Source organism: Festucalex cinctus, chromosome 13, assembly GCF_051991245.1.
Source record: "Festucalex cinctus isolate MCC-2025b chromosome 13, RoL_Fcin_1.0, whole genome shotgun sequence".
Lineage (NCBI taxonomy): Eukaryota > Metazoa > Chordata > Actinopteri > Syngnathiformes > Syngnathidae > Festucalex > Festucalex cinctus.
The window spans coordinates 24,012,328-24,035,561 of record NC_135423.1 but is presented as its reverse complement, the minus strand read 5'-3'; the positions used below and the strand labels follow the sequence as shown (position 1 = coordinate 24,035,561).

The following is a 23,234-nucleotide window of genomic DNA, read 5'->3' as shown; positions in this document are numbered from 1 at the left end:
CTTGTGTAAAGCACATTGAGTTGCCTTGCGTATGAAATCTGCTATATTAACAAAGAAAATTTGCCGCCTTGCCTTTTGTAGCCTACATTAGTCCGCTCTTCTTCTACACTTCAACATCTCTTCTACCAGCTGAGCACATCGCCACCATCTTGCGATTTCCAGAAGACAGTCAAGTCAGAGTCACTGGGGGCCTGTTCAAATTTGTCATGGTTTATGCGCTCCACGAAGGCCACATGAGATGGAGTCTTCGAAGGACTGATGCTTGTCCTCATACCTTTAATAACTGCCCCTCGGGGAAAAATGTAAGCATTTCAATTGATTGTTTGATTGATTGATTGAGAATCATTATGCCAAGATGTGAAGCAATTAGTCTGATTGCAGCATAAGCATATAAATTCAGTGGTGACATTCCAGCGTAATTTTGCACAATGGCACTTTTGGCAATGCTAAAAATCGTTGTAAATAGAAGAGTTGTAAGAATTGGGGGTGAGTGAGCACCTACGGACCAAAGATTTGAAACATGTAACATTGATGGCTGACAATTCATTTTTTGGGGGGGTTGGGGGGGTATCAACTTTCATGTCAGACTCCTACCGTCTTCACTGAGCAACTCAGTCACAGCAGTGACTTCCAGCCCCTCGCTAGCAGCTGCATTTTGTTCAGTTTGTGATGCCACTGCTGATGACATCAAATAAATGCCCATCTTTGAAGTCTGGCTGAAAAGAACTTCGATTTTGGTCTCTGAGAAATTGTTTCCTCTTTGTTTCGCTCATCGCTTTGATTCCCCCCTTCATACACCTACCTGTGTTCCAAATTATTATGCAAATGATGTTCGACTCTTATATTTATAGTCTGCAAATGGCATAATTTTCAAGTTATCAACTGCTAAAGATAATTGGAAAGTTTTTACACAAATGAACCATGATAAAAGATTGTTTTAAAAAAATAAAAATGTCGATTTCTTAGAATTCAATCCAAATTATGATGCAGAGCCGTGTTTCAAGACATTTTACAGGTGGTAAAGAACTGAAAATAGTAATTTGTCGAATTTACAGCATTAGGAGGTTTAATTTGCTGAAAATAAAAACTTATTTGTCTCAAATCAAACTAGTTACATAACAATTCACACTGTTTTTTACTGTGTTTACACACAGAAATTATTTCCAGGATATTTCTATTTGTTAGTGACTACTACCGACCTTAAATAAAACATCCATGTGTTTGGGGTTGCACCCAGATATGCCCAAAAAAGGTTTTTCCTTTTTTTTTCCATAGGAAGAAAAAAAAAGGAAAAAAGAATCCAACGGAGCCTGTGGGTACAGGAAGATAAGGCAAGTTTACGTCGTAAACAGTTCCACAAAGAAGATAGTAAGACTGCCTGGTGGCCAAGAAGCAAAAGGAGCTACTTGTTTTTTAGAGTCCTGATTTCATCATCATGGTGAGTTATGTTTGAGTGAATGCCTACCCGAAAAGACGACATTTCACCGTCAAAAGCCCACATCTGTGCCATTAATCCGAGTACAGAAAAGTCAAGCTCAAGCAGTAGTAGCCTTCATAGTTAGATAACAGGAAAATAAAAACACAAAACATCTGTCTACCGTAGCCACAGATTTTAAGTCAAACTCAAAAGAAGTACAAGTTCTCAAAGGTGGACTCGGCTCAATAACAAGCTATGGTGGTCTGAAAGCCTTTAGGATATATCCCTGATGACCTGATGTATTAACTAGTTAGTCTCTCCAACACGTTAACTATGACATTTGCCTTGTTTAATCTTACTCGGTCAAATGACATGGAAGGGTAGTGGTGACACTGACGAACACTTGGTCTTTTTCCATACCTGCAAGAAAATTGTGGACAATTTGTACTAATGGTGACACTGACCTAGTCCAGAGATGAACAGAAGGTGCTGGATTCCATGACGCACTGAGTCAGCCAGCGTCAGGTTGACGAAGGCCTTGATATTGAGATGGTCCACCAGGGACAGCCAGGAGGCATACTGGGATTGGAGAGGGTCAGAGGGTAATGTGCCTGTGAGTGAGGATAGGGGGTAGACAAACATATACGTCAGTCAAAAGCATAAATGCAATATCAGTTGAGCACGGGCCACTTATAAAGGCTACGGGGTACAAATAGCCTGAAAATAATGCAGGTGTACTGTATATACGTCACGGCACAGTTCTCTTAAATTCAATCTGTGTGTGTGTGAATAACTGCCTCATATTTCTCAACACCAAGTGCCTGCTCAAATGAGAGAAGGGCTCTTCATCTGCTAATGAAAATATCATTCCTCCCTTTTGTGCTCAGGCAATTTTGATTATGAACTATTCATTCAGGGCCAGCCCCATGGCCCGCATGAAATTAAAATAAATCTGAATGAGGAAGAAGGCTTCAGCGTATGTACATTTCCAGGATTACACATCCAATTCAACCTTAACATATGGAATGCAAGAATCCAGAGACACAAGTAAAACTGAAACAGTACATAAGTACATACATTATAGTATATTATATGCACTATCTGTCTAAAAATTAATGAAAAACAAGAGATAATGAACAAATATGAATTAATGCAGTATAATAAGTATACACATTTATCCTTGAAGGGCGAAGTAACAGTGGGAAGTGTGCTCATAGCAAAGTTGTATTTGGTGGTCTGGAATTAATTTTCTTAAAGGTACAGATATATGTCTGCCTAAATAAATCTCATTTGAATTGGACAGATGGCATTTTATCATCTTACTGAGGTCTCCAAGTTGGACATGTCCCAGCACATACAGTCCACTCTTTTTAATGTCGTTGATGAAGGTGATGAGGCCGACACTGCTTCGAGGGTTGGAGACCATCAACAGAACCTGGGGCCTCCAGAACTTGACGTGATCCTTCCTCACATCCAGCATAAGCAAATACTTGCGCACCTAGATGCAACAAGGAAGACAAGTTGGAAGGAAAACATTTCACTACTCTTACTGCTACTACTTTGAACGGAGACAAATGCCACAACAAAAAACATCTCAATGCATGTGTCGTACATCATTTGGTATCTAAAAGAGAGAATTACGACAATTTTAAAGACTGCTGATAATGACTTGTCTAAAAACTTTCAGGTCAGGAATGTTGCTAAAAGTTTACTTGCCTAACCAATTTAAGCTTCAGCCATTTTCAACCCTATTACCATGACATTACTTTCAACAATTACACATTTTCATGCTTGCATTGACATAAAAGCAACAACAGTCTCAGAGGTGGAGACCAACTGCCTCCGCTCATCTAATCATCTGTCTTCTTTATCTTCCCATTTTCTTCGGTCTTCTCATCCATCAGGCTATCATCATTTCTGCCTCTTCAGTCTCATCCATCACTTCATTTGCTCAATCACTCATCCTCTCTCCATGCTTATATTCTGTCTCCATCTATTTCTTGACTTGATACCATCGGTGTCAGTTTGCCTTTTTTGTCCCTAAGTCTTTCCTGAACACTGTTGTCAGCAGCTTGTTATCTTCTCGTGTTTGTTTTTGTCGTGAGCGCTTCTGTTTCTATTTCTTGCTGCAATGCCATCAAGCTGGCATTCTGCCAAACTTGGTGCTAGTGGAACTTTGACATATTTACAGTGGTTATAACATACAGCAACCATCCGTGAAATTAGCTGTTTTTGCAATTAAAAATTGGAGAAGAAGATAAAAAAAATAAAAATAATTATGTACAGGTACAATTTTTTGACAGTACCGCTAGTCTAAATACGGTATTCTGGTTAATATTGCATTACTGGAATATGAGTTAATCAGCAAAATCCAGCAGTGTTTATCAATATCAGAAGGCTGCCATTTTTCCACTTGCTTTCGAGTGAAAATGACAGTGACAGTTTCTCAGGTCGATACGGGTAAATCACGATTCGATACTGTGACCATATTTGGCTCACAATATCGATAATATCACAATACACGATATCTACGATTTTTGATATATTGTCAAAAAAATTTAGCAATATATCACGATATGCGACTGAAAAAGCCAACAAATGCCCATAAAAAGGAAAATGTCTAATTATGTATTTATTCAATCCCAAAACTTTGTACAATGTACAAAGTTTTGCATAGTGCCTCACTGCCTCTTAGTCTTTTTACTGTAAACATTGTAAAGTGAGACAAATTAAAGTGCATAAACATTAATAACATAACACTGCACAACTGGACACATTACATTGATCATCGATATCTACCGTCAGTGTATCGATAATTTATTGCAACAGAGAGCGCATCGATATCGATTTTTCTCCCAACCCTAATAACAACCAATCACAGCTCAGCTTCAGAGAACAAGTGAGCTACGATTGGTCATTGCCTGAGCCCCGAACAACTGTGATGTCATCCTCAGTTGACAGCAAGTGGCAAAATGGCCGCCCCCTGAGATGGATACAAACGGCTGGATTTTGCTTCATAACTCAAATTCCACAAATGTAATATCAATCAGAATGTCATATTTAGACGAGTGAAGTCACATATAACATATTATTGTCAATAAAGGTGGACTTCCTCTTTAAACATGGTCGGGACTTGCATTTTTGTTTCCCATTATGTTGCAAAATTCCAATCCCTACAGCCTTCATCATATTTAATAGTTGGAGGGTGTTTAATGACTAATGTGAATGATTCCTACCAATCACAGACATACACCTAAATCAAGAAGGTCATTAATTTAGTTTCATTTTGTTCCAATAAGGAAAAAATCATTTATAGTTGAATAGCAAATATATTTGTTCACATTAAAAGTGTACAATTTCTGAAATAGATCATGTTTTTACATCACAAAAACATGACTTGTTGATTTCCATGTGCTGTAAAAGCAAACATATCACCTCTTCTACTCTGCCCGAATGTACTGTAATCATTTGAATTGTTGAACTGCTCTGCGTGAGAGAAAAAGCAGAGAAGGGAGGAGGATGGAGATGATAGGAAGGGAGGCGTCTGTGTGAAGGGAAGAAAAGGAAAGGGAGGAGGGGGAAGGAAGAAAAGTGCAATAAGTTGAGTGGTTGTAATAATGTTCTGCCTCTTGACAAACTGCTCACCAACTCAACCACCCCAAATCGCCTTGGCAACAGGCCTTGCTGGCAACAGAGCTGCCTCACCTTGAGAGCAACAGGCCCGCCTATAGAGGACATAGTGAATTGTATGATATACAGTTATGTACGAGACAGTGCGCTTGTACAAGTGCAGCACTTCATTGAGGGAAAAATATGCAGCGTGTGTTAGTAAGTCCTGATATAAAAATGATCGATGGCTGCACAACAATGAATTTGGAGAGACAGCTTTTGATGTGTGTGTTGTTGTCTGCTGCATACACTTGGCTCGGGGAGCCAATAGTCTGTGTTTGTGTGTCTCAATAAACATTTTAAATAGATTGCTTGGCAAGAACACCTTTTTTTTTTAGGTTGAGGGGGTGAGATTTTAGTTGCTGTAATAATGATGTGGCAGTGCTGCGTGTGGGCGTGCGTGCGTGTGTGTGTTTCAAACCTGGTGGAAAATTAGAGCCTGGCTGATGTAGCCCCAGCTGGAAGTTGGACTGAGGTAGTGAATCAGCAGAAGCAGCAGCAGCATGAAGGCGATACTGGCCGAGGCGTAGATGGAGTTGATGAGAAACATCATGACAGCACAGCCCACGATGCCCAACACGCACGTATGCCAGGTGAAGTAACGAAAAGTGGGCCTGGGAAAGAAACAAAGTGCCTCTCTTAATTGAAGCACAACTACCATGTTCTAAATTCAATGATTTCGGTAAAAAAACAAAAAAACAAAACAAAACAAAAAACACACAACAATTTTTTATTTTTTTTAAAAAGAAACTCAACCTAAAAAAAATTATTTTCAATAATATGCTTTATCGTGCACCACCAGTCTAAACATTTTTTTCTGATTAATACTACGCCTGTGGAATATGAGTTAAAGGGAAAGCGACATGAAAAATCAACTTTTTGGAGCTTTCAGCCATGTTAAAATGTTAATTCCTCATCAAACTCATGACGGAAGTGGTGTTTTCCTCCCTTCATCCCTCTTTGAGAAATTCAAGGTCACTTTGCGCTCCAAGCACCAGCCCCTCCCAACCTGAGAAAACCAGCTGTTTGCACTCTTTGACGTCATAAGGTGCGGACACACCCCCGCACCGCCTCTGCGGACTAAACACACGCCCACTTTCTCTGAGACCTCCATGGCGTAGTGACAAAAGTAGCCTTTATCAGTACACATTCTGTCTAAATGAATTCAAAGCAATCAATTATCCTTCACATTTACAATGCCAAAGTGCAATGACAATTGGCTGTCTTAAAATCCCAAAGGTTCTGGCTGACACTTGTGTAAACTATAAGTAAAACTTTGGCACTGTTGAACCTAACTAAACAAATAGTACAGTTAGTGTGCTAGCTGTGTAAGCAGCAAGTCCCCGGTTTGAAATCAACCCAGGTTTTTTTCCCCCTCTTTATTTCCTCTCTTCTTCTCTCACGATTTCTTGCGGCAAGGAGCCATTTTGTTTCAATGTTTATTGAAGAAGTGGCTTGGGTCAAGTTGCGTGGTGTACTCAGAGGAGTGCTCAAACTCCTACATCAGAACGCAGTCGGCTTGCCGGGAGCGCGGCATTCACACGGGGAGAGGCGGGGTTTTATTGAACCGGGCGTTTTAATTCCGCATAAAAAAAAATACAAAAATAACCAGCAAAACACCTAATATTTCACAAAAAATTACATCGCCATAGTGTCAAAGGTAAGATTTAATCATTATACAGTATCTCTATAGTTAACTTTTGGAAGGGCTTAAAATACCCGCTTTTATCCATCTCAAGGAGTGGCCATTTTACCACTTGCTGTTTACTGAAAATGACATCAAAGTTGCTCAGAGCTCAGGTAACGACCAATCATGGCTCAATTGTTTTCTGAAGCTGAGACATGAATGGTTATGGTATGGTTTCATAACTAAAAAGGTGCATTATTTTCCTCGAGGGTGTTGATGGGAGGATATAGATAGGATAAAGAAGCATTGTATCTTTGTCAATCTCATGTGGAACATTTGGAAAGGTGGAGGCATGAGGTCGAAAGAAATGTATGTGAGATGGATGCAGGAGGAAAAGTGAAGCTACAAGGACAAGAAACAGCGAGGGTGAAGGTCTTTACATACTTGGGGTCAATAATTCAGAGCAACAGTGAGTGCGGTGAGTAGGTGAAGAAACGGATACAAGCACTGTGGATCGGGTGGAGGAATTTGTTGGGGTGTTACGTGATAGAAGAGTTTCTGCTAGTGTGAAGGGGAAAGTTTATAAGACAGTTGTGAGGTAAAGATTAGAGACAGTGGTTCTGAAGAAATGACAGGTATCAGAAATGAAGCTGTTAAATGTAATGACAAAGTTACAGAGCAGTGACTTAGATGGTTTGGAAAGTGAGTATTACGGACTAACGGTGATAAGTATGGCGCTGCCAGGAAAGTGAGCAAGAGGAAGACCTAAGAGATTTTGAGAGAAGACATGAGGGTAGTTGGTGTTAGAGAGCAGGATGTTAAAGATAGATTTTGATGTTAAAGGATGACATGCTGTGGCAACCCTACAGTACAGGCCGAAATGAAAAGTAGAAGAGGAAGATGAAAAACGCCTTCGAAATATGAAACAATAAAATGAAAAATGGTAAGGGAGTGGCAAAGGCATCAACTGTAAATCATTACTGATACTTAACTTTTAAGATAAGTCCTGACCTGTACACACTGATGTGCCACAGAGGTTCACGACTTCAAACTTTGCTTTTACATCTTGACCACACATCTTAGGCCCTCCTTCAACCTTTTGGAGAGGGTTGTAATAACGATAAAAGCTCACCTTAACCGCCCCACCAATCCATCTCATCTTTCTGTTTCATTATGAGCGACAATGGTACCTCTATACAATCACCTTTCTCTCACCCCGTCACCTGTCTGTGGTTCTCCAGCAGCTGATGTCACTTTGCTGACACCACAAAAATGCCCTAAGAGAATCACTGCCAATCAGGGAATTAAAACAGGCTAGACTTGGACTCTTGCCCAGAATCACGTCATAATTATGGTAAAGCTAGGACAGAAATTTCATCCTTATGAGTACACACACGCATGCACGCGCGCACACACAGAAAGTTAGTGTACGAGACATTACGTCAGCCAACAAAAGATACTGAATGACCTTCAGCAAAAAGTGACAGTTTTCAATATATTCCCTTTAAAATAGAAGGACTGGCAGGTAAGGAATTAAAATAGAATGTTTGTTGAACACTGTACTTACATAATCTGTTCCTGGTTACTCAACATGGCAAATTAGGGACAGAAACAGAAATTAGAGAGTCTAATTCACAAAATGTTTAAATACTGACTTATTTTTGCAATACGGCATTTAGTTTTAAATTATGTCCTGTAGGCCTATTTTACAAACATGGACTATAAAAATTAGTGCTGGGTGGTATATCCTTTATCATGCCAATATATAAGAAGTAATACAAGATATCAATATTAGTGCTGTCAAGCGATTAAAAATGTTAATCTAATTAATTACAGGATTTTTTTATTAATTAATCTAATTAATCTATTTTAATCTCACATCTGCTAATGGTCCCCAAATATAGAATTTGAATTCTAGGACATGACAAAATTGTAGTGCATGACTAGAAAAGAAGATTTGAAATCCACATTTCTATTGTTGAAGTGTACTTCATAATTGAAATTCAAAAGAAAACATTTAAGCACATCAACAAACCAATTAGGCCACGCATTATTTTAAAGGATAATCTAAACTTCAATTTTGTTCAAACATTTTTTAAATAAAATAGAAACGAAAGTTGAAATATTCAAAAGCTTTCCAAAGCCCGGGAGACGAAAACTATTTAAGCTGGGAGACAATTCCCCCACTTCCTCTTTCATCTGGCCCTTCTGACAGAACCTCAACCAGGGCCCTCTGACTCTTCACCGCGGCTCTTTGCTCTTTCGGCGCCCACGCGCGCTGACCCTCTCCATCCCTCTCACCCTCCTCCACTCTTTCTTGGCTTGGTGCATTTTTCAAAGTTGGCCGACACCAGACTTGGCTTCTGTTTCTTCACCCACACACAAAACTGTTCCAAAAGGTGTTGGCTCTGACCACCTCACCCTTTCTGTGCCTAAGTCCTTGAGGTCTGCACTTGACCGGTTCCAGAATCCAGGTTGCGTCTGCAAGCAGCCCCAGTTGACATGTGGTAGCATTTGTGTTATTTGCTAAGTAGAAATAGAAAATAAACTTCTTTGCCTACACAGAACATTAGCATAAATTCATTTGTGTGTTGGAATCAAATTGTTAATCTCTAATTGGGTAAATCGAACTCCAAACTATTCCATTGTAACTCCTTCAAATAAAGACTGATTTACACGAGGTTTTTCGTTTGTTTACTCAATAAATTAACCAAACAGATGTGGTGCTCCTAGAGGCGACAGAGAGAACTGCAGGCAGTCTCTCGAGTCATGTACAGGTAGGTCTGTAGTTACGAACATCCGACTTACGAACATTCGCAGATACTGACTGATGACCTTAAATGCCACATTTTGCTCGCAAGTTAATATTTTTAAGTGCGCACCACGTCATATATTACAGTAGAGGACTGTACTGTAGTTCCCCCCTCTGCCACAACCCCACCTAGCAGCACCGTAATTTAATCAATCACAACCACAGTACAGGCTGTGTAAATAAAGTGACAAAAAGATCTGACAATCACAACATTCTCAAATCAACTCAACTTTATTTATAAAGCGCTTTAAGAACAGGCATTGCTGTATACAAAGTGCTGTACATAAACATAATTATTTTGAAGTGCGGATACAGTTTTTTTTTTTTTTTTTATTTATTTTATTTTTTTATACAAGTAAATACATTTTACATCAGTAAATAAATAAGAAGTAGTGAATAAAGAGATAAGTATGGTACATAAATAAGTAGAGTAAACATCAAACTCATACATACCACAAGACACCAAGAACAAGTTTCATGGTGCGGCAAAAGCCAAAGAATACAGATGTGTTTTAAGACGTGTTTTAAGAGACGATAACGAGGGGGATTGGATAATATTTAGTGGAAGGTCCTTCCAAAGGGAGGGACCAGCAACAGCAAAGGCTCGATCTCCTCTAAGTCTCCGCTTAGCCCTCGGTACCTCCAATTGAGTCTGGTCTGCTGACTTGAGGCACCGGGCAGGTGTGTAGGGGTGCAAGAGCTCAGATAGATAAGGTGGGGAAAGACCATTGAGAGATTTGAAAACAAATAGAAGAATCTTAAAGTGGATTCTAAATTTCACAGGCAGCCAGTGAAGAGAGGCCAGAATAGGGGTTATGTGTTCCCTCTTCCGGGCACCAGTGGGGAGACGAGCAGCAGCATTTTGGACAAACTGGAGACGCTGCAGGGAGGACTGGCTGATCCCAAAATAAAGTGCATCACATTGTTGTGACATCCATACATGGTTTTATGTATATAAATATTACATATTAATAGGGGTGTTAAAAAAAATCGATTCGGCGATATATCACGATACTACATCGCGCGATTCTCGAATCGATTCAATAATCGGCAGAATCGATTTTTTATTTTTTTTTTAGGATTCACACCTTGAGCATGGAAGAATGTTATATGAACGGAACATTAAGCCTTAATATTTTATTTTAATTCTGTTCAAACATGAAACAGATTACAACCTCTATAAGACTGAAATTTCAGATAAATAAATAATACATTTTCATATAAATCTTACACTCTACAAGCTTACTGATTAGTATTTTCTAAATTTGAATGAAAAAAAATCACAACAATCGACTTATAAATTCGTATCGGGATTAATCGGTATCGAATCGAATCGTGACCTGTGAATCGTGATACGAATCGAATCGTCAGGTACTAGGTAATTCACACCCCTACATATTAATATGTGATATTGGGATATGAAAAGGCGTATCGATACGATATCGATATATCAATATTTTGAACCCAGCTCTAACCTGTACATTGCTTCTTGAGCAATACTAATTTACGCTACACCATATTACCTGTCATATAAACAGCAAATCAAATGGAAACAATGTGAAGTGCACCGTTTCCCTTAATTTTACTCAGTGACGAAACAATGCTGCCTGACCCCGGGTTTACACCGGTTGCGGTGCGGTTGCGGTGCGTTCCGGCAACGCAAGCAATTAGATTCCATTCATTCGAATGGTGCAGTTTACACCGCTTGCGGGTGCGTTGCATGTCGACTGCGTCTCAGCTGCGGCGTGCCGCAGCCCTTCCGCAAGGATAGCCTATTTTCTATTTTTGCTGGACGCCGCAGCGGTAGGTCTCCGGCAAATGGCAAGCTAGCACAAAACACATCGAGCGGGACAGGAAGTCCAACGCAGTTTCAAAATAAATTTCCGGTTACCTTTCAAGATAAAACACTCGCCAGATCCTATTTCGCAAGCATGCTTAGCAAAATGTGATGTGGGCGTAGACGGGCCTGGAGTTAACGTGCGAGGTGCTCATTCACGGTTTAGACACCAGCGAACATGGACGAGGAGAGGTTTATCATGGAGGTAGAAAGCCACAAAATAATAAAAGTCCACCTCTCTTTCTGCTTCTCTGTTGAGCACAGACTTTCTGTGTGTTTGTCGTTGTTTTTAATGCCACATGATCGCGCGCGGTCACGCGAGACACGGCGGGAAGTGGTCGGCGACGGAGCTGCCGGACCGCAGCTGTGCGGAGCCGGTGTGGATTGGCCAAAAAATTGACGCGACCGGAGCACGCAGTCAAGACGCACCGCACCGCAGCCGCACCGCAACCGCAACCGGTGTAAACCCGGGGTGAATGTGCTGTATTTTGTGCTCCTGTGTGCACTTGTGTGTGCTTATGCAGTCCTGCAGAGTGACCAGAGCTGGCCTTAAGGAACAGTCTGCATTGCTGGAACCACTACTGATAAAGCTGTAGCCCACACAGAAGCCTCATCACACAAAGATAACACCAGAAATACACACACACGCACGCACACGCAGTCCCAAATGCACGTGCGTACACACAATACTAGTGTCCGGCAGCATTACTCATACATTGATGATCAGGAACAAAAAAAAATATAAAAAATCAGCATGACTTCACGTAAAGTCATTCTTTTAATTGTAAGCCTTTACGCGCCCGTTGTATACTGCAGATACACACTTGTACACGCACACGCTTAACTAGTAGAAATTTTTTCCACTACATCATAATTTCAAACCCACCCCTACACAATGCCAAATTTAAAGGAAAGGGAAATATTTCTGCTAAATTAGTTATGCTAATTACAGAGCAGCTCTCCAGGGAGAGATGGTGCTAAATGGCTTTTAATTCTTTTCGCCTGGAAAGAGACGTGGGAGAGAGCCTGGGCACAATGAACGAAGCAATGAAAGAAGCAGAGAGTATAAAAGGGGGAAAGAACCAGAGATGAAAACAAAAAATAACAGTACGGCTAGCAGACAAGCCACTTATCAGCTGTGGGGACTCCAGGTCCCTCGGCCGACTGGGAGAACAGCAATTGGGAAAGTTTTGTCTCTGTCTTTAAGTCCTGCAGCCTGTACTAGAAGTCAACAAGGCACAGTTTCTAGAAGGAGTACTTTAATTTTGTCATACGTTACATTAAATAGTTACATTGTAACAATCAGATAATTATGTCAATTAATAATATCTTGGCATAGCTTGATGGGTAACTGCACATTGTAGTGGTAGAAATGGGCAAAGGTCTTATAAATAAAAGCGGCAACTATGCCGGTGATTGGTGATAGGTGATTGTAACTAAGTAACTCAGTAAGAAAAACAAATAACAGTGATGTCACACCCATCATTCTTTTTAATGTATGCCAGCTTTTATAGATTGATGGAAAGCCTACATTGTTTAGATGTTTGCAATTATTAACGGTTAATGCATTGATGGACTTTTTTTCTGACTGAGTTTGAAATTTTGGACAGAATTTGAATGCAGCTGCAATTCAGTTCGCCGAATGCTGTCATTTGTTTTACTCAACTCAACTCAACTCAACTTTATTTACAAAGCGCTTTAAGAACAGGCATTGCTGTATACAAAGTGCTGTACATGAACAAACATCGGTCTTGCAGCAAACAAGAACAAAGCAAACATTTTGAAGTGCGAATACAGGTTGTTGTTTTTTTGTTTTATGTTTTTTGTTTTTTTTACAAGTAAATACATTTTACATCAGTAAATAAATAAGAAGTAGTGAATAAAGAGATAAATACGGTACATAAATAAGTAGACTAAACATCAAACTCATACACACCACAAGACACCAAGAACAAGTATCATGGTGCGGCAAAAGCCAAAGAATACAGATGTGTTTTAAGACGTGTTTTAAAAGAGGATAACGAGGGGGACTACCTAATATTTAGTGGAAGGTCGTTCCAAAGGGAGGAACCGGCAACAGCAAAGGCTCAATCTCCTCTAAGCCTCTGCTTAGCCCTCGGTACCTCCAATTGAGTCTGGTCTGCTGACCTGAGGCACCGGGCAGATGTGTAGGGGTGAGAGAGCTCAGCGAGATATGGTAGGGCAAGACCATTGAGAGATTTGAAAACAAATAGAAGAATCTTAAAGTGGATTCTAAATTTCACGGGCAGCCAGTGACGAGGCCAGGATAGGGGTTATGTGTTCCCTCTTCCGGACACCAGTAAGGAGATGAGCAGCAGCATTTTGGACAAGCTGGAGACGCTGCAGGGAGGACTGGCTGATCCCAAAATAAAGTGCATTACAATAATCCAGCCGAGATGTAACAAAGGCATGGATTACCATTTCTAAATGCTGCTGAGATAGGAGATTTTTTACCTTAGCCAGCTGTCTAAGATGAAAAAAGCTGGATTTGACAACAGCGGCAATTTGCCGGTCCAGTTTAAAGTCACTGTCCATCTTGACACCCTGGTTTGAGGCTGTTGGCTTCAGATATTGTGCCAGAGGACCCAAGTCGGTAGGATGAGAAGAGCCGCTGGGACCAAAGCCATAACTTCTGTTTTCTTCTCATTGAAGTTCAAGAAATTTAAAGCCATCCAGGCTTTGGTTTCTTCCAGACAGGACAAAAGAGGCCTCAATGAGAAAGCGTCCTTTTTACTAAGCGGGACATAGATCTGACTGTCATCCACATAGCAATCAAAAGAAATTCCATGTTTTCTAAGGATGGAGCCCAAGGGCAGTAGATACGGTCTTGTTAGTGGCTGGTTGCTAACACCGTTGTTTCGTATCACGCAATGACAGACTAATGAACTTTCTTAGCATCCTTAATTGCCAATTAAATATGATTTCGAGGTGGAGTCGTGTTGATGTTGGAAGTCGACAGTCGCATGAGGACGAGTCAAGCTGGCCGTCAAAGGTTGGATTATGCTTGACGCATGAGCGCTCGGACGTCACCAACATGCGCTATGCGGTGACATCATTCACCCTGGGATTACATGGGCAACTGCAGTAAGACGGTAGAGCCAAAATCTCTACCTACAGCAAAATTTATACCTTATATTGAATATACCGTTTAGATCGCCCAACCCTGGACTCACTCCTCCAACATAGGTGACTGAAATTATCAAGATGGTCAAGATCTGGAGAGGCCTGATAACGATCCTCACCTGTGTTGGTGTAGGGAGACATCTAAAACATGCAGGTCTGTGGCTCCCGAGTACCAGGGTTACCAACCCCTGGGTTTGGTTAAAGTCATAGCGACCTTAAGCAAGCACAATCCGGTGACATCTCCCACATAATACATCTAATTTACATCGTTCCAATATTCCAACTTGCTCTAAAAATTCACACCTCTCACGGGCATCATTTTTCTCATTACACTGACAGTTTTCCCATAATTTAACATTTAATATCAAATTTCTCCCATTCATATTCAATGGGACAAACGTTCAACTTTTTCTAAGTCCAACTTTCCATCCCACTTTCATACATATAATTTGTAATAATTCCCATCTGATGGATGTTGCTGCGGCGGCCCAGTTGGTACACTGCATTTTCCAGCAACCAGGAGATCGTGAGTTCAAGTCTCACCTCCGACTCTACATTACAAATGTATATCAATGGGCATCACACTAAGTGATAAGCATATATACCTACAGATTATCATATCCTTTTAAATGCATTGTGATTTTATTTAAATGATTAAGCGCATAATATTTTCATTCAGCTTCAACAATAGCTTTCAGTATTATACCACATTATTCAATACAATTACAAAACATGTCAGATTCTTTTAAGTTCATAATAGTATTGTGGTTATTGGTTAAAACAAATGCCTATGACCAAGTGGCCAGGTCAAGTGGCCAACTTAAATTTCATAGAAAAATCATCGTCTAATTATTTAACATCTATTGTATTTAATGTCATTTCACATTATTAATTTGTTTCTATATTATTGCATATTTTCAATGACAAAACTCACTGATTCAACATGGCATTCAGCAAGTTCAACCGCCACTTTCAGGCTACTGCAATATATAATACTGCATTTTATATATATATATATATATATATATATATATATATATATATATATATATATATATATATATATATATATATATATTAGGGGTGTTAAAAAAAATCGATTCGGCGATATATCGCGATACTACATCGCGCGATTCTCGAATCGATTCAATAATAGGCAAAATCGATTTTTTTTTTTTTTTTTTTTTTTTTTTTTTTTTTTTTTTTTTAAGGATTCACACCTTAAGCATGGAAGAATGTTATATGAACGGAACATTAAGCCTTAATATTTTATTTCAATGCTGTTCAAACATGAAACAAATTACAACCTCTATAAGACTGAAATTTCAGATAAATAAATAATACATTTTCATATAAATCTTACACTCTACAAGCTTACTGATTAGTATTTTCTAAATTTGAATGAAAAAAAATCGCAACAATCGACTTATAAATTCGTATCGGGATTAATCGGTATCGAATCGAATCGTGACCTGTGAATCGTGATACGAATCGAATCGTCAGGTACTAGGCAATTCACACCCCTAATATATATATATATATATATATATATATATATATATATATGTATGTATATATATACACATAATACTGCATTATTCAATACAATTACATACAATGTCACGGATACTCTGCAATAAGTCCGCAATAGTACGGTGGTTAAAGCACATAACTAGCATGTGTAAGATCTGACAAAATTCACTCATTCAACATGGCATTCAGCAAATTCAACGGCACCTTAGTATTATACTGCATTATTCAATACAATTTACATTCATAAGGCAAAGTGCTATATAAATAAAGATGACTTGACTTGACAATGTCACAGAAGCATTTATGTCCACAATAGTGCATTGGTCAATGCACATGCCTAACGCATGGATGATGTGTGTTCGAATACCGCTTGGAGCAAATTTTAGTCCAAGTTCAATAATCATTGACCAATTATTTAATATCCATCATATTCAATGACATTTCATATTATTATTATAACACATTCCACATGCATTCAAATATTAGCATTCAGGTTTCAGCATTTACACACAATTTCTCCAGAAATTGCACATCTAGAATGATGACTATATATTTCCACTGCATGTTGTAGACCTCTTTGCTTCAATCTGGAAGATACTGCACTACAGCTAAGACACTCACTGACATGCTCTAGTACATTCCTTTCCATTGTTTTTGTTCAGAAAAATGTCGGGCCTGGGTAGGGTGGCTTTTGCGAAAGGTCAATTGGGAAAAATCAAAATTGATTTGATAATATAAGCAAATTGAGCTACGAGCTTGGTCACCTGTCAAATTTAGCTAAATAAACCATTGAAATGTTTGAAAAGTTTCAGGTTTTGATAAATATACAGTAAATATGTATTTACTTTCCTCAGAATAATGTAAATCAAATTCACATGTTTTTGGAAAACAGCTCTTTCAAATGCAAAATATAATGAATGTAATTTTCCTATATTTAGCAAAACTTTCTATCTTTGATTTGAACTAATGCTCAACCTTTTTGATATTTTTAGAGGTTTGAAATTTTGTTTACATGGTCTGTTTTGGTATCTGGACTATACCCACAGTGAAGCTATACGTGCTTAGGAGGCTCCAAGTATTCTCATAAATTTCAAGACTAATATCCAGCTTTTACTGCAGGGGAATCCATAATACAAAATGCAATACCGGAGGTGATATGTCATAACAAGGGAGTGATGCACTGTGCCTAAACAGCTTCTCTCCAGTGTGACAAATTAAAAGCAGTTGCACTTATCATGTTTAGAATGTATCTCTCAGCCCAAGGTAGGTTTTAATCCTTGAAGGTATGACTTAAGGAAAGCAGTGCCGGTTAGTGCGTTTGGAGATGCACATCTGTAATGACAGATAGCAGCAGCAGCAGCAGCAGCAAGCAGAAATATGAAATGACTCATAAAAAGTGATTCAAATACCAAATGCCAGCAGTGTCACAATGTAATCATTGAGCTAAAGACACACTGACTCGGTCCTCATGTGTGAACACAGCTTAAGGGAGCTTTTATAAATCAGGATCATTGCTAGTGTCCACGGAATACAAGCCACACGCCAAAACACAAACATTGTAAATTTAAATCTCTTAGCATCTCCAATCCCAGGTACTTGAGCAACCAATTCGCACTGCGCAACCTCAAACACAAACAGTTTTATTGCTGGTCCCTCTCCAATATGGGGCCATAAGCAGGGACCAGGTTTATGTCTTTTAATTAGTACACAGTTGCCATAGCAGCATCCAGCTGGAATACAAGCGCCCCTTTCACACATAAACAATGGAACCCGTAGAGAAGAAAGAACAGGAGGGGAGTATGATTAGAGAGGAAAAGGGAAAATGTGCAACAAAATAATATATCTTATGGAGTTTTATGTATTGCCTTTATTATCAAAATGTGACCGGTGTGAGGGTGTGAAAAGTAAGATGTACAACTGCATATTTGAAAGTGGTGGATCATAACACTCTAGCTGCATGCAAATTTGGATAGTGGCCTTACCTGAAATTGGGTGCAGAGGCCCATTCCAGAGCGAGGCATGCCAAGTCCACGGCAGCATAAACCAGCAGAAAAAAAATGGTCACAATACTGGCAATGGTGTTGAGCTTCCCAGAAAACAGCACCAACTACAGCAAATAAACAAACAAAGAGGGAGAGAAAGAAAATGGAAAGGAAAAAAAAATAGGTACGAATTGAAATTTCCCAAAAGTCAGAAAAACAATTGCATTTGCAACCTTTTTATAAAAATATGCACCTCACATTTTCTCAACTCTTGAAAGAACATTGTAGTGTGAAATGTAAAGGTCAGTCATGAAAAAAAGCCAGACTTCAATAATGAATGCACAATAATTTTAAAATCAATGTAGACATCCCCCAAAAATGTGAAAATATTAGGGCATAAAGTTAGAAGGATGATCAAAAATATACAACATTCTGTAGAGGGGTGGCATGTAGATCGATATTATGAAAAGCTAAACAACAAAACTAATGGTCATCTACATAAATTGTAAAGTACGATAGATAAGAATAGGAAACAACACACAGAAAATAGCTGTCCTTAACAGAGTTTCCAAAAACACCCAAAGGACTCCCAGACTAACCTGGCAATAGCCATATGAACCTCTCCACAGTAATTTTGTCGGGTAAAGGCGGTAGATTCTGTACAATATTCGAGCTGATTTAACGATGTGACATTCTCCATGTTTGTTTTAGCCAATCAAGGCCACGGTGAAAATTTCGTTTTCGTTCTTGTCGAAAGGGGGAAAAGCAACTTCTTACCAGCTACAAATGCACAAAAGCGCCTCTCGCTGTTTAACATTCAACAAGGAAACGGTGAGTAATTCTGCGACAACAGAATTAATTGTAGCGTCCATTCGTCCATGTTAGGTTTGTTTGTTAGCACCTGCGTCGGCGCTGGCTTCCTGGTTTCGTCACAGTTGCATATCCCGCCCCCAAACACAATGTCACTCTGTGATTGGTGGTTCGGAACGGCGGTTATCTGCGGGAGCAGTACAAGATGTATTCTCCGGAGTTTGTGAACTCACAAATACCGCAAGAATTCACCTTGTGAGAGCAAGGTTGCCCCCAGACAGCAGGAAACAAGATTGTCTGTTCCAGTGATAATTTCGTCCGCAAAAAATGTGTCATAATTTTCGCCACGAAAATTTTTTGTCAGACGAAAATGAAACAAAAACTAAAATAGAAGCCATTCATTGAGACTATAACGATAACTAAAATTGACTGACAATGACTAAAACGAAAATGAAAACAACACAGTGACGAAAATTAACAAAATCCAATCAGAAGAAGGAATGACACGCAGGTGGGAGAAAAAAAAAACACTCAGAAACTGTTCATTGCACTTTATTTACTGTTCAAACATGTTTACATTCACTGTGCAGCTGTAAAATTAATCTCAAGCAATTATGCACTTTTTTTTTATTTAGGTGAAAACAAAGTTATAAAACGGCATATTATTCATCAGTTCAACATGTTTCATTGTAACAATTAATAAAGACAACAATGTATTAAATGTGTCTTGCGTGTTTAAACTATGGATAGAAATAGGTGTGTTATTTTCTGGATAAAAGTTGAAATGTATGCTGAAGGAAAATATCAACTAAATTGTCGATTTAGTCGACTAAAATTGCTCTTTATTTTCATCCACTAAAATTGGATTACAACTCAAATACAATCAGATGACTAAATTATGACTAAAAATGTAATTAATTGTAGTTAGAAGATCATAAACTAAAACTAAGTTAAAATTTCCTGTCAAAATTAACACTACTCTGATCCCTTGAAACCAAACTTTATGGCCTCGATTCTACATGGAAAGTATCCATCCTTTATCAAATCCTTGTGGTGAAATTACCAATTATCGTTTTTTGTAAAACATATGACCCGGATACCTTGGCAACAAGACTTCAGATGGAACACGTTGCGTCTCAAGATCAATCCTTGCTTAAATGCAGAACCTGATTCAGAGTGATGTAACTGTGATGTACTCTCAAACAATCAGTTCCTTTGAAATAATATTCACTATCCTCTTTTTCAATCAAAATTCCACTATCACATACATCGTCACCTACGGCAGTTAAGGAAAATGAGAGCTCCGGAATCATCATCTTTATAGAGCCTATGCGTGTGATGGCGTATTACATCTATTTGCATTGTGCATCTGCCCTAGTTTTTGTCTGACTCACAATGAGCAGTAAAAAGAAATGTTCGAAATATAAAAAGATTGTTGTTGTTAAGGATAGCTTTTCATCTGACTTCAAATATATAATCAGGGCTGGCAACACCTGATGAAAATCATAGATACACACTATAGCAGGGTTCACCAATTCTGGTCCTCGAGGTCCGGAGTCCTGCAGGTTTTAGATGTTTCCGCTTACCAACACACCTGATACTAAAGATCATGATCATTATCAGGAATGCTGTTGAGCTGATTATATGAATCAGGTGTGCTAGTGGGCGCAAACATCTAAAATCTGCAGGACTCCGGACCTCAATGACCGGATTTGGTGAATTCTGCACTATAGGATAGGGTGAAGATATTTGATTTTCAATGGTCAATTTTATAATAGTGAAAACATTTCATAAATGCACAGTATTTCAATCATTTTGTTTTAAGGAGATTGCTTTTAACAGCTAAATCATTTTAATGTTTTTTGCTGTGGGTAGTGGAGCGAAAAATTTCACACACACATTCACACGCAAGTGGACTGCTGCTACCATGCAGGGTGCTACCAGGTCCACTGGGAGCATATCGGTGTTCAGTGCCTTGCTCAAGGACATTTCCACATGGTCACCAGGGGGTGAGAATCGAACCCACAACCTCACAGATGGGAGACGACCACTCAACCACTGATTCATGCCGCCCATTCATCATTGATCGTCAACAGGGTGGGGTTTGGAGATGTACCCTACCACCCCATGATAAAGGACGAATGTATTTGCATATTAAATAAAATTGACTTAATTATCCCATGAAATTTGTTTATTTTAGCTTTTTTTTTTTTTTTTTTTTAAATAAATGTTTTGCTCAACATTTTATGTTGTTTTGAAATATGTGTCTGTGATTCGTGTTTGGACAAGGACAAATTCAAACAAGGCTGTTTTACATACCCTGCAATATCCCGTGTATTGTGTTATGACTTTGACTGTCTCTCTTGTAGCCACCATATACCATTATATAAACGAAAAATAGGTGCTTAGCTCTTCACGATCCAGTAATGTGTGTGCGTAAGAGGCAAGATTACAATCAGACTTATGTCATCAGTGAATTATTGGAATGATGGTGGAATAGAGCAAGAAGATGAGAGTCAATGATCTCCGAGGAGCTAACGATTTCCATCTAATTGCTCCCCTTCTACTCACAGGCAGTTGAGATGGGTGAAAAGGACACGGGCGGGAAAAAGAGAGAAAAAGAAACAAAGAGCACGTGATGATAAACCATTCTGCCGCTTCCTCTTTCTTTGAATAATGATGGTTTTGTCAGGCCTCGAAACACCCAAAGCTTTGCCTTCTTTCTCTCGATCCTCAGACACTCCTCTTTGCCAATAGTTTCCTCTTCAACCAAAACTGACTTCTTTAAACCACTTACAAGAAATAAAAGAAAAACATATTGGTAACTCTGACTTACTTTTACTTTGGTGCTTTTTTTTTTTTTTTTTGCTATTGACCATTTGCGCCTACGTCACGTGATCACGTGACTTCACCAGCGTGGATGGCGGAAGTGAATGAATGTTGAGTTGAAGTGGATGGAACACGGATGACTTAGCAAATTTTATTAGACTAATATAATTATTATTGCCCATCTAGCCATGACATCTACTAGTTCGACTGAAGTTCGCCTGTCAAGAGAAGTGTCACATTTAGTCGGGCTCATAGAGTGCGATATTTACAGAAGTTGGAGATCACTAGTTAGGAAACAGACCCTTATTTTCTACCTTCTATCGCCTGCTGTGTTCACTGATTTAATAAAATTGACGACTTTGCCGGAATTCACACCGGCTGCACGGCCTATGTCATGTCGTCAACACCGTATCCGCTTACACTGGAGCCTAGACGCGTACCAGTATTTTATTTTATTTTTTTCAACTTGTTTATCATGTAACCGACATATTGTTTACATTCACTATGGAGAAAGCTTAACGTGGCTTAATGTTACCAAAAACTAGGGACAGTCTAAAATGCTTAATGTAAAAAAATAAATAAATAAATAAACAATAATAATATTAATACTGTTGTCATGGTTCGGTTCTCAGCCTGTTGTGCTTGTGTGTGTGTGTTCCAGTGCCTGCAACAAGGGGGGCGTTCCCCAGCTCCGCACCTGCAGCGCATTGACAATCAAGGCTTTAAAAGGACTCCGAGGAGCACTGCACTTCGTCGGATTATTATTTGCTCACTAGTGTGTCCAAGTGTTCTCCGCGTTTCCAAGTTTTGCTAAAGTCATAGAATCTGTTTTCGTCATCGATTTACTCTGTATTCACGTGTGTATATCCGCGTCGCTTTCTGTTGTTTACTCCGTTTTTTTGATTGTTTCCGCATTCCATTTCGAGTAGTCCTTGCCGGGTGCAAGTGTTTTGTGTTTGTTATTCTGTCCTTGCCTTTTGCAAGTGTTTTTTGTTACATTCGTATTCCTTGCCGTTGCAAGTGTTTTATGTTACATTCGCGTTCCTTGCCGGTTGCAAGTGTTATGTATTACATTCGTGCTCCTTGCCTTTTGCAAGTGTTTTTAGTTAAATTCGTGTTCCTTGCCTTTTGCAAGTGTTTTCTGTTTCCTTCGGGTTCCTTGCTGTGTGCAAGTGATTATTGTGATCCGCGTTATCTTGCCTGCGAGCAAGATTTGCTTCTTCGGTTGATCAAAGGAATAAACCGTGATTGTTTTCCTTCTCTGAGCCTGCCTTTTTGGGATCCGTTTTTCTTCGACTCAGCCGAGTCGTGTCAGAATAATCCGACCATGGATCCCGCAGACTCAGAAAGGGTGAGACGGGCGTTGGCCAGTCAGGGACAACGGGTTGGGCAAACCGAGACCACCTTGGCCGGTCTTCAAGAGGTGGTGGGCAGGCTTGCTCATCGTTGTGAGGAGATGTTCGGGAGGCTCGAGCACCTCAGTTCCCGCGGAGAGCAGAACCCGGAACTTACGCGTTCGGACACTGCCATTTCGGCGCTCCCGGTTACGCATAGAGAACCCGTTTTGCCCCACC

General features: G+C 39.4%; 1 protein-coding gene across 1 annotated transcript in view; it reads right to left on the bottom strand.

Annotated features, from left to right (window-relative positions):
• Window positions 1-23,234, bottom strand: part of LOC144033607 (solute carrier family 12 member 9) — a 76,167-nt gene that overhangs the window by 5,330 nt on the left and 47,603 nt on the right. The window contains exons 9-12 of the mRNA XM_077541808.1: window positions 18,022-18,146; window positions 5,508-5,700; window positions 2,741-2,915; window positions 1,882-2,028 (exon numbers count right to left, since the gene is read on the bottom strand). Of these exons, the coding sequence (XP_077397934.1) occupies window positions 1,882-2,028; window positions 2,741-2,915; window positions 5,508-5,700; window positions 18,022-18,146 (640 nt within the window). The remainder of the gene's footprint in view (window positions 1-1,881; window positions 2,029-2,740; window positions 2,916-5,507; window positions 5,701-18,021; window positions 18,147-23,234) is intronic.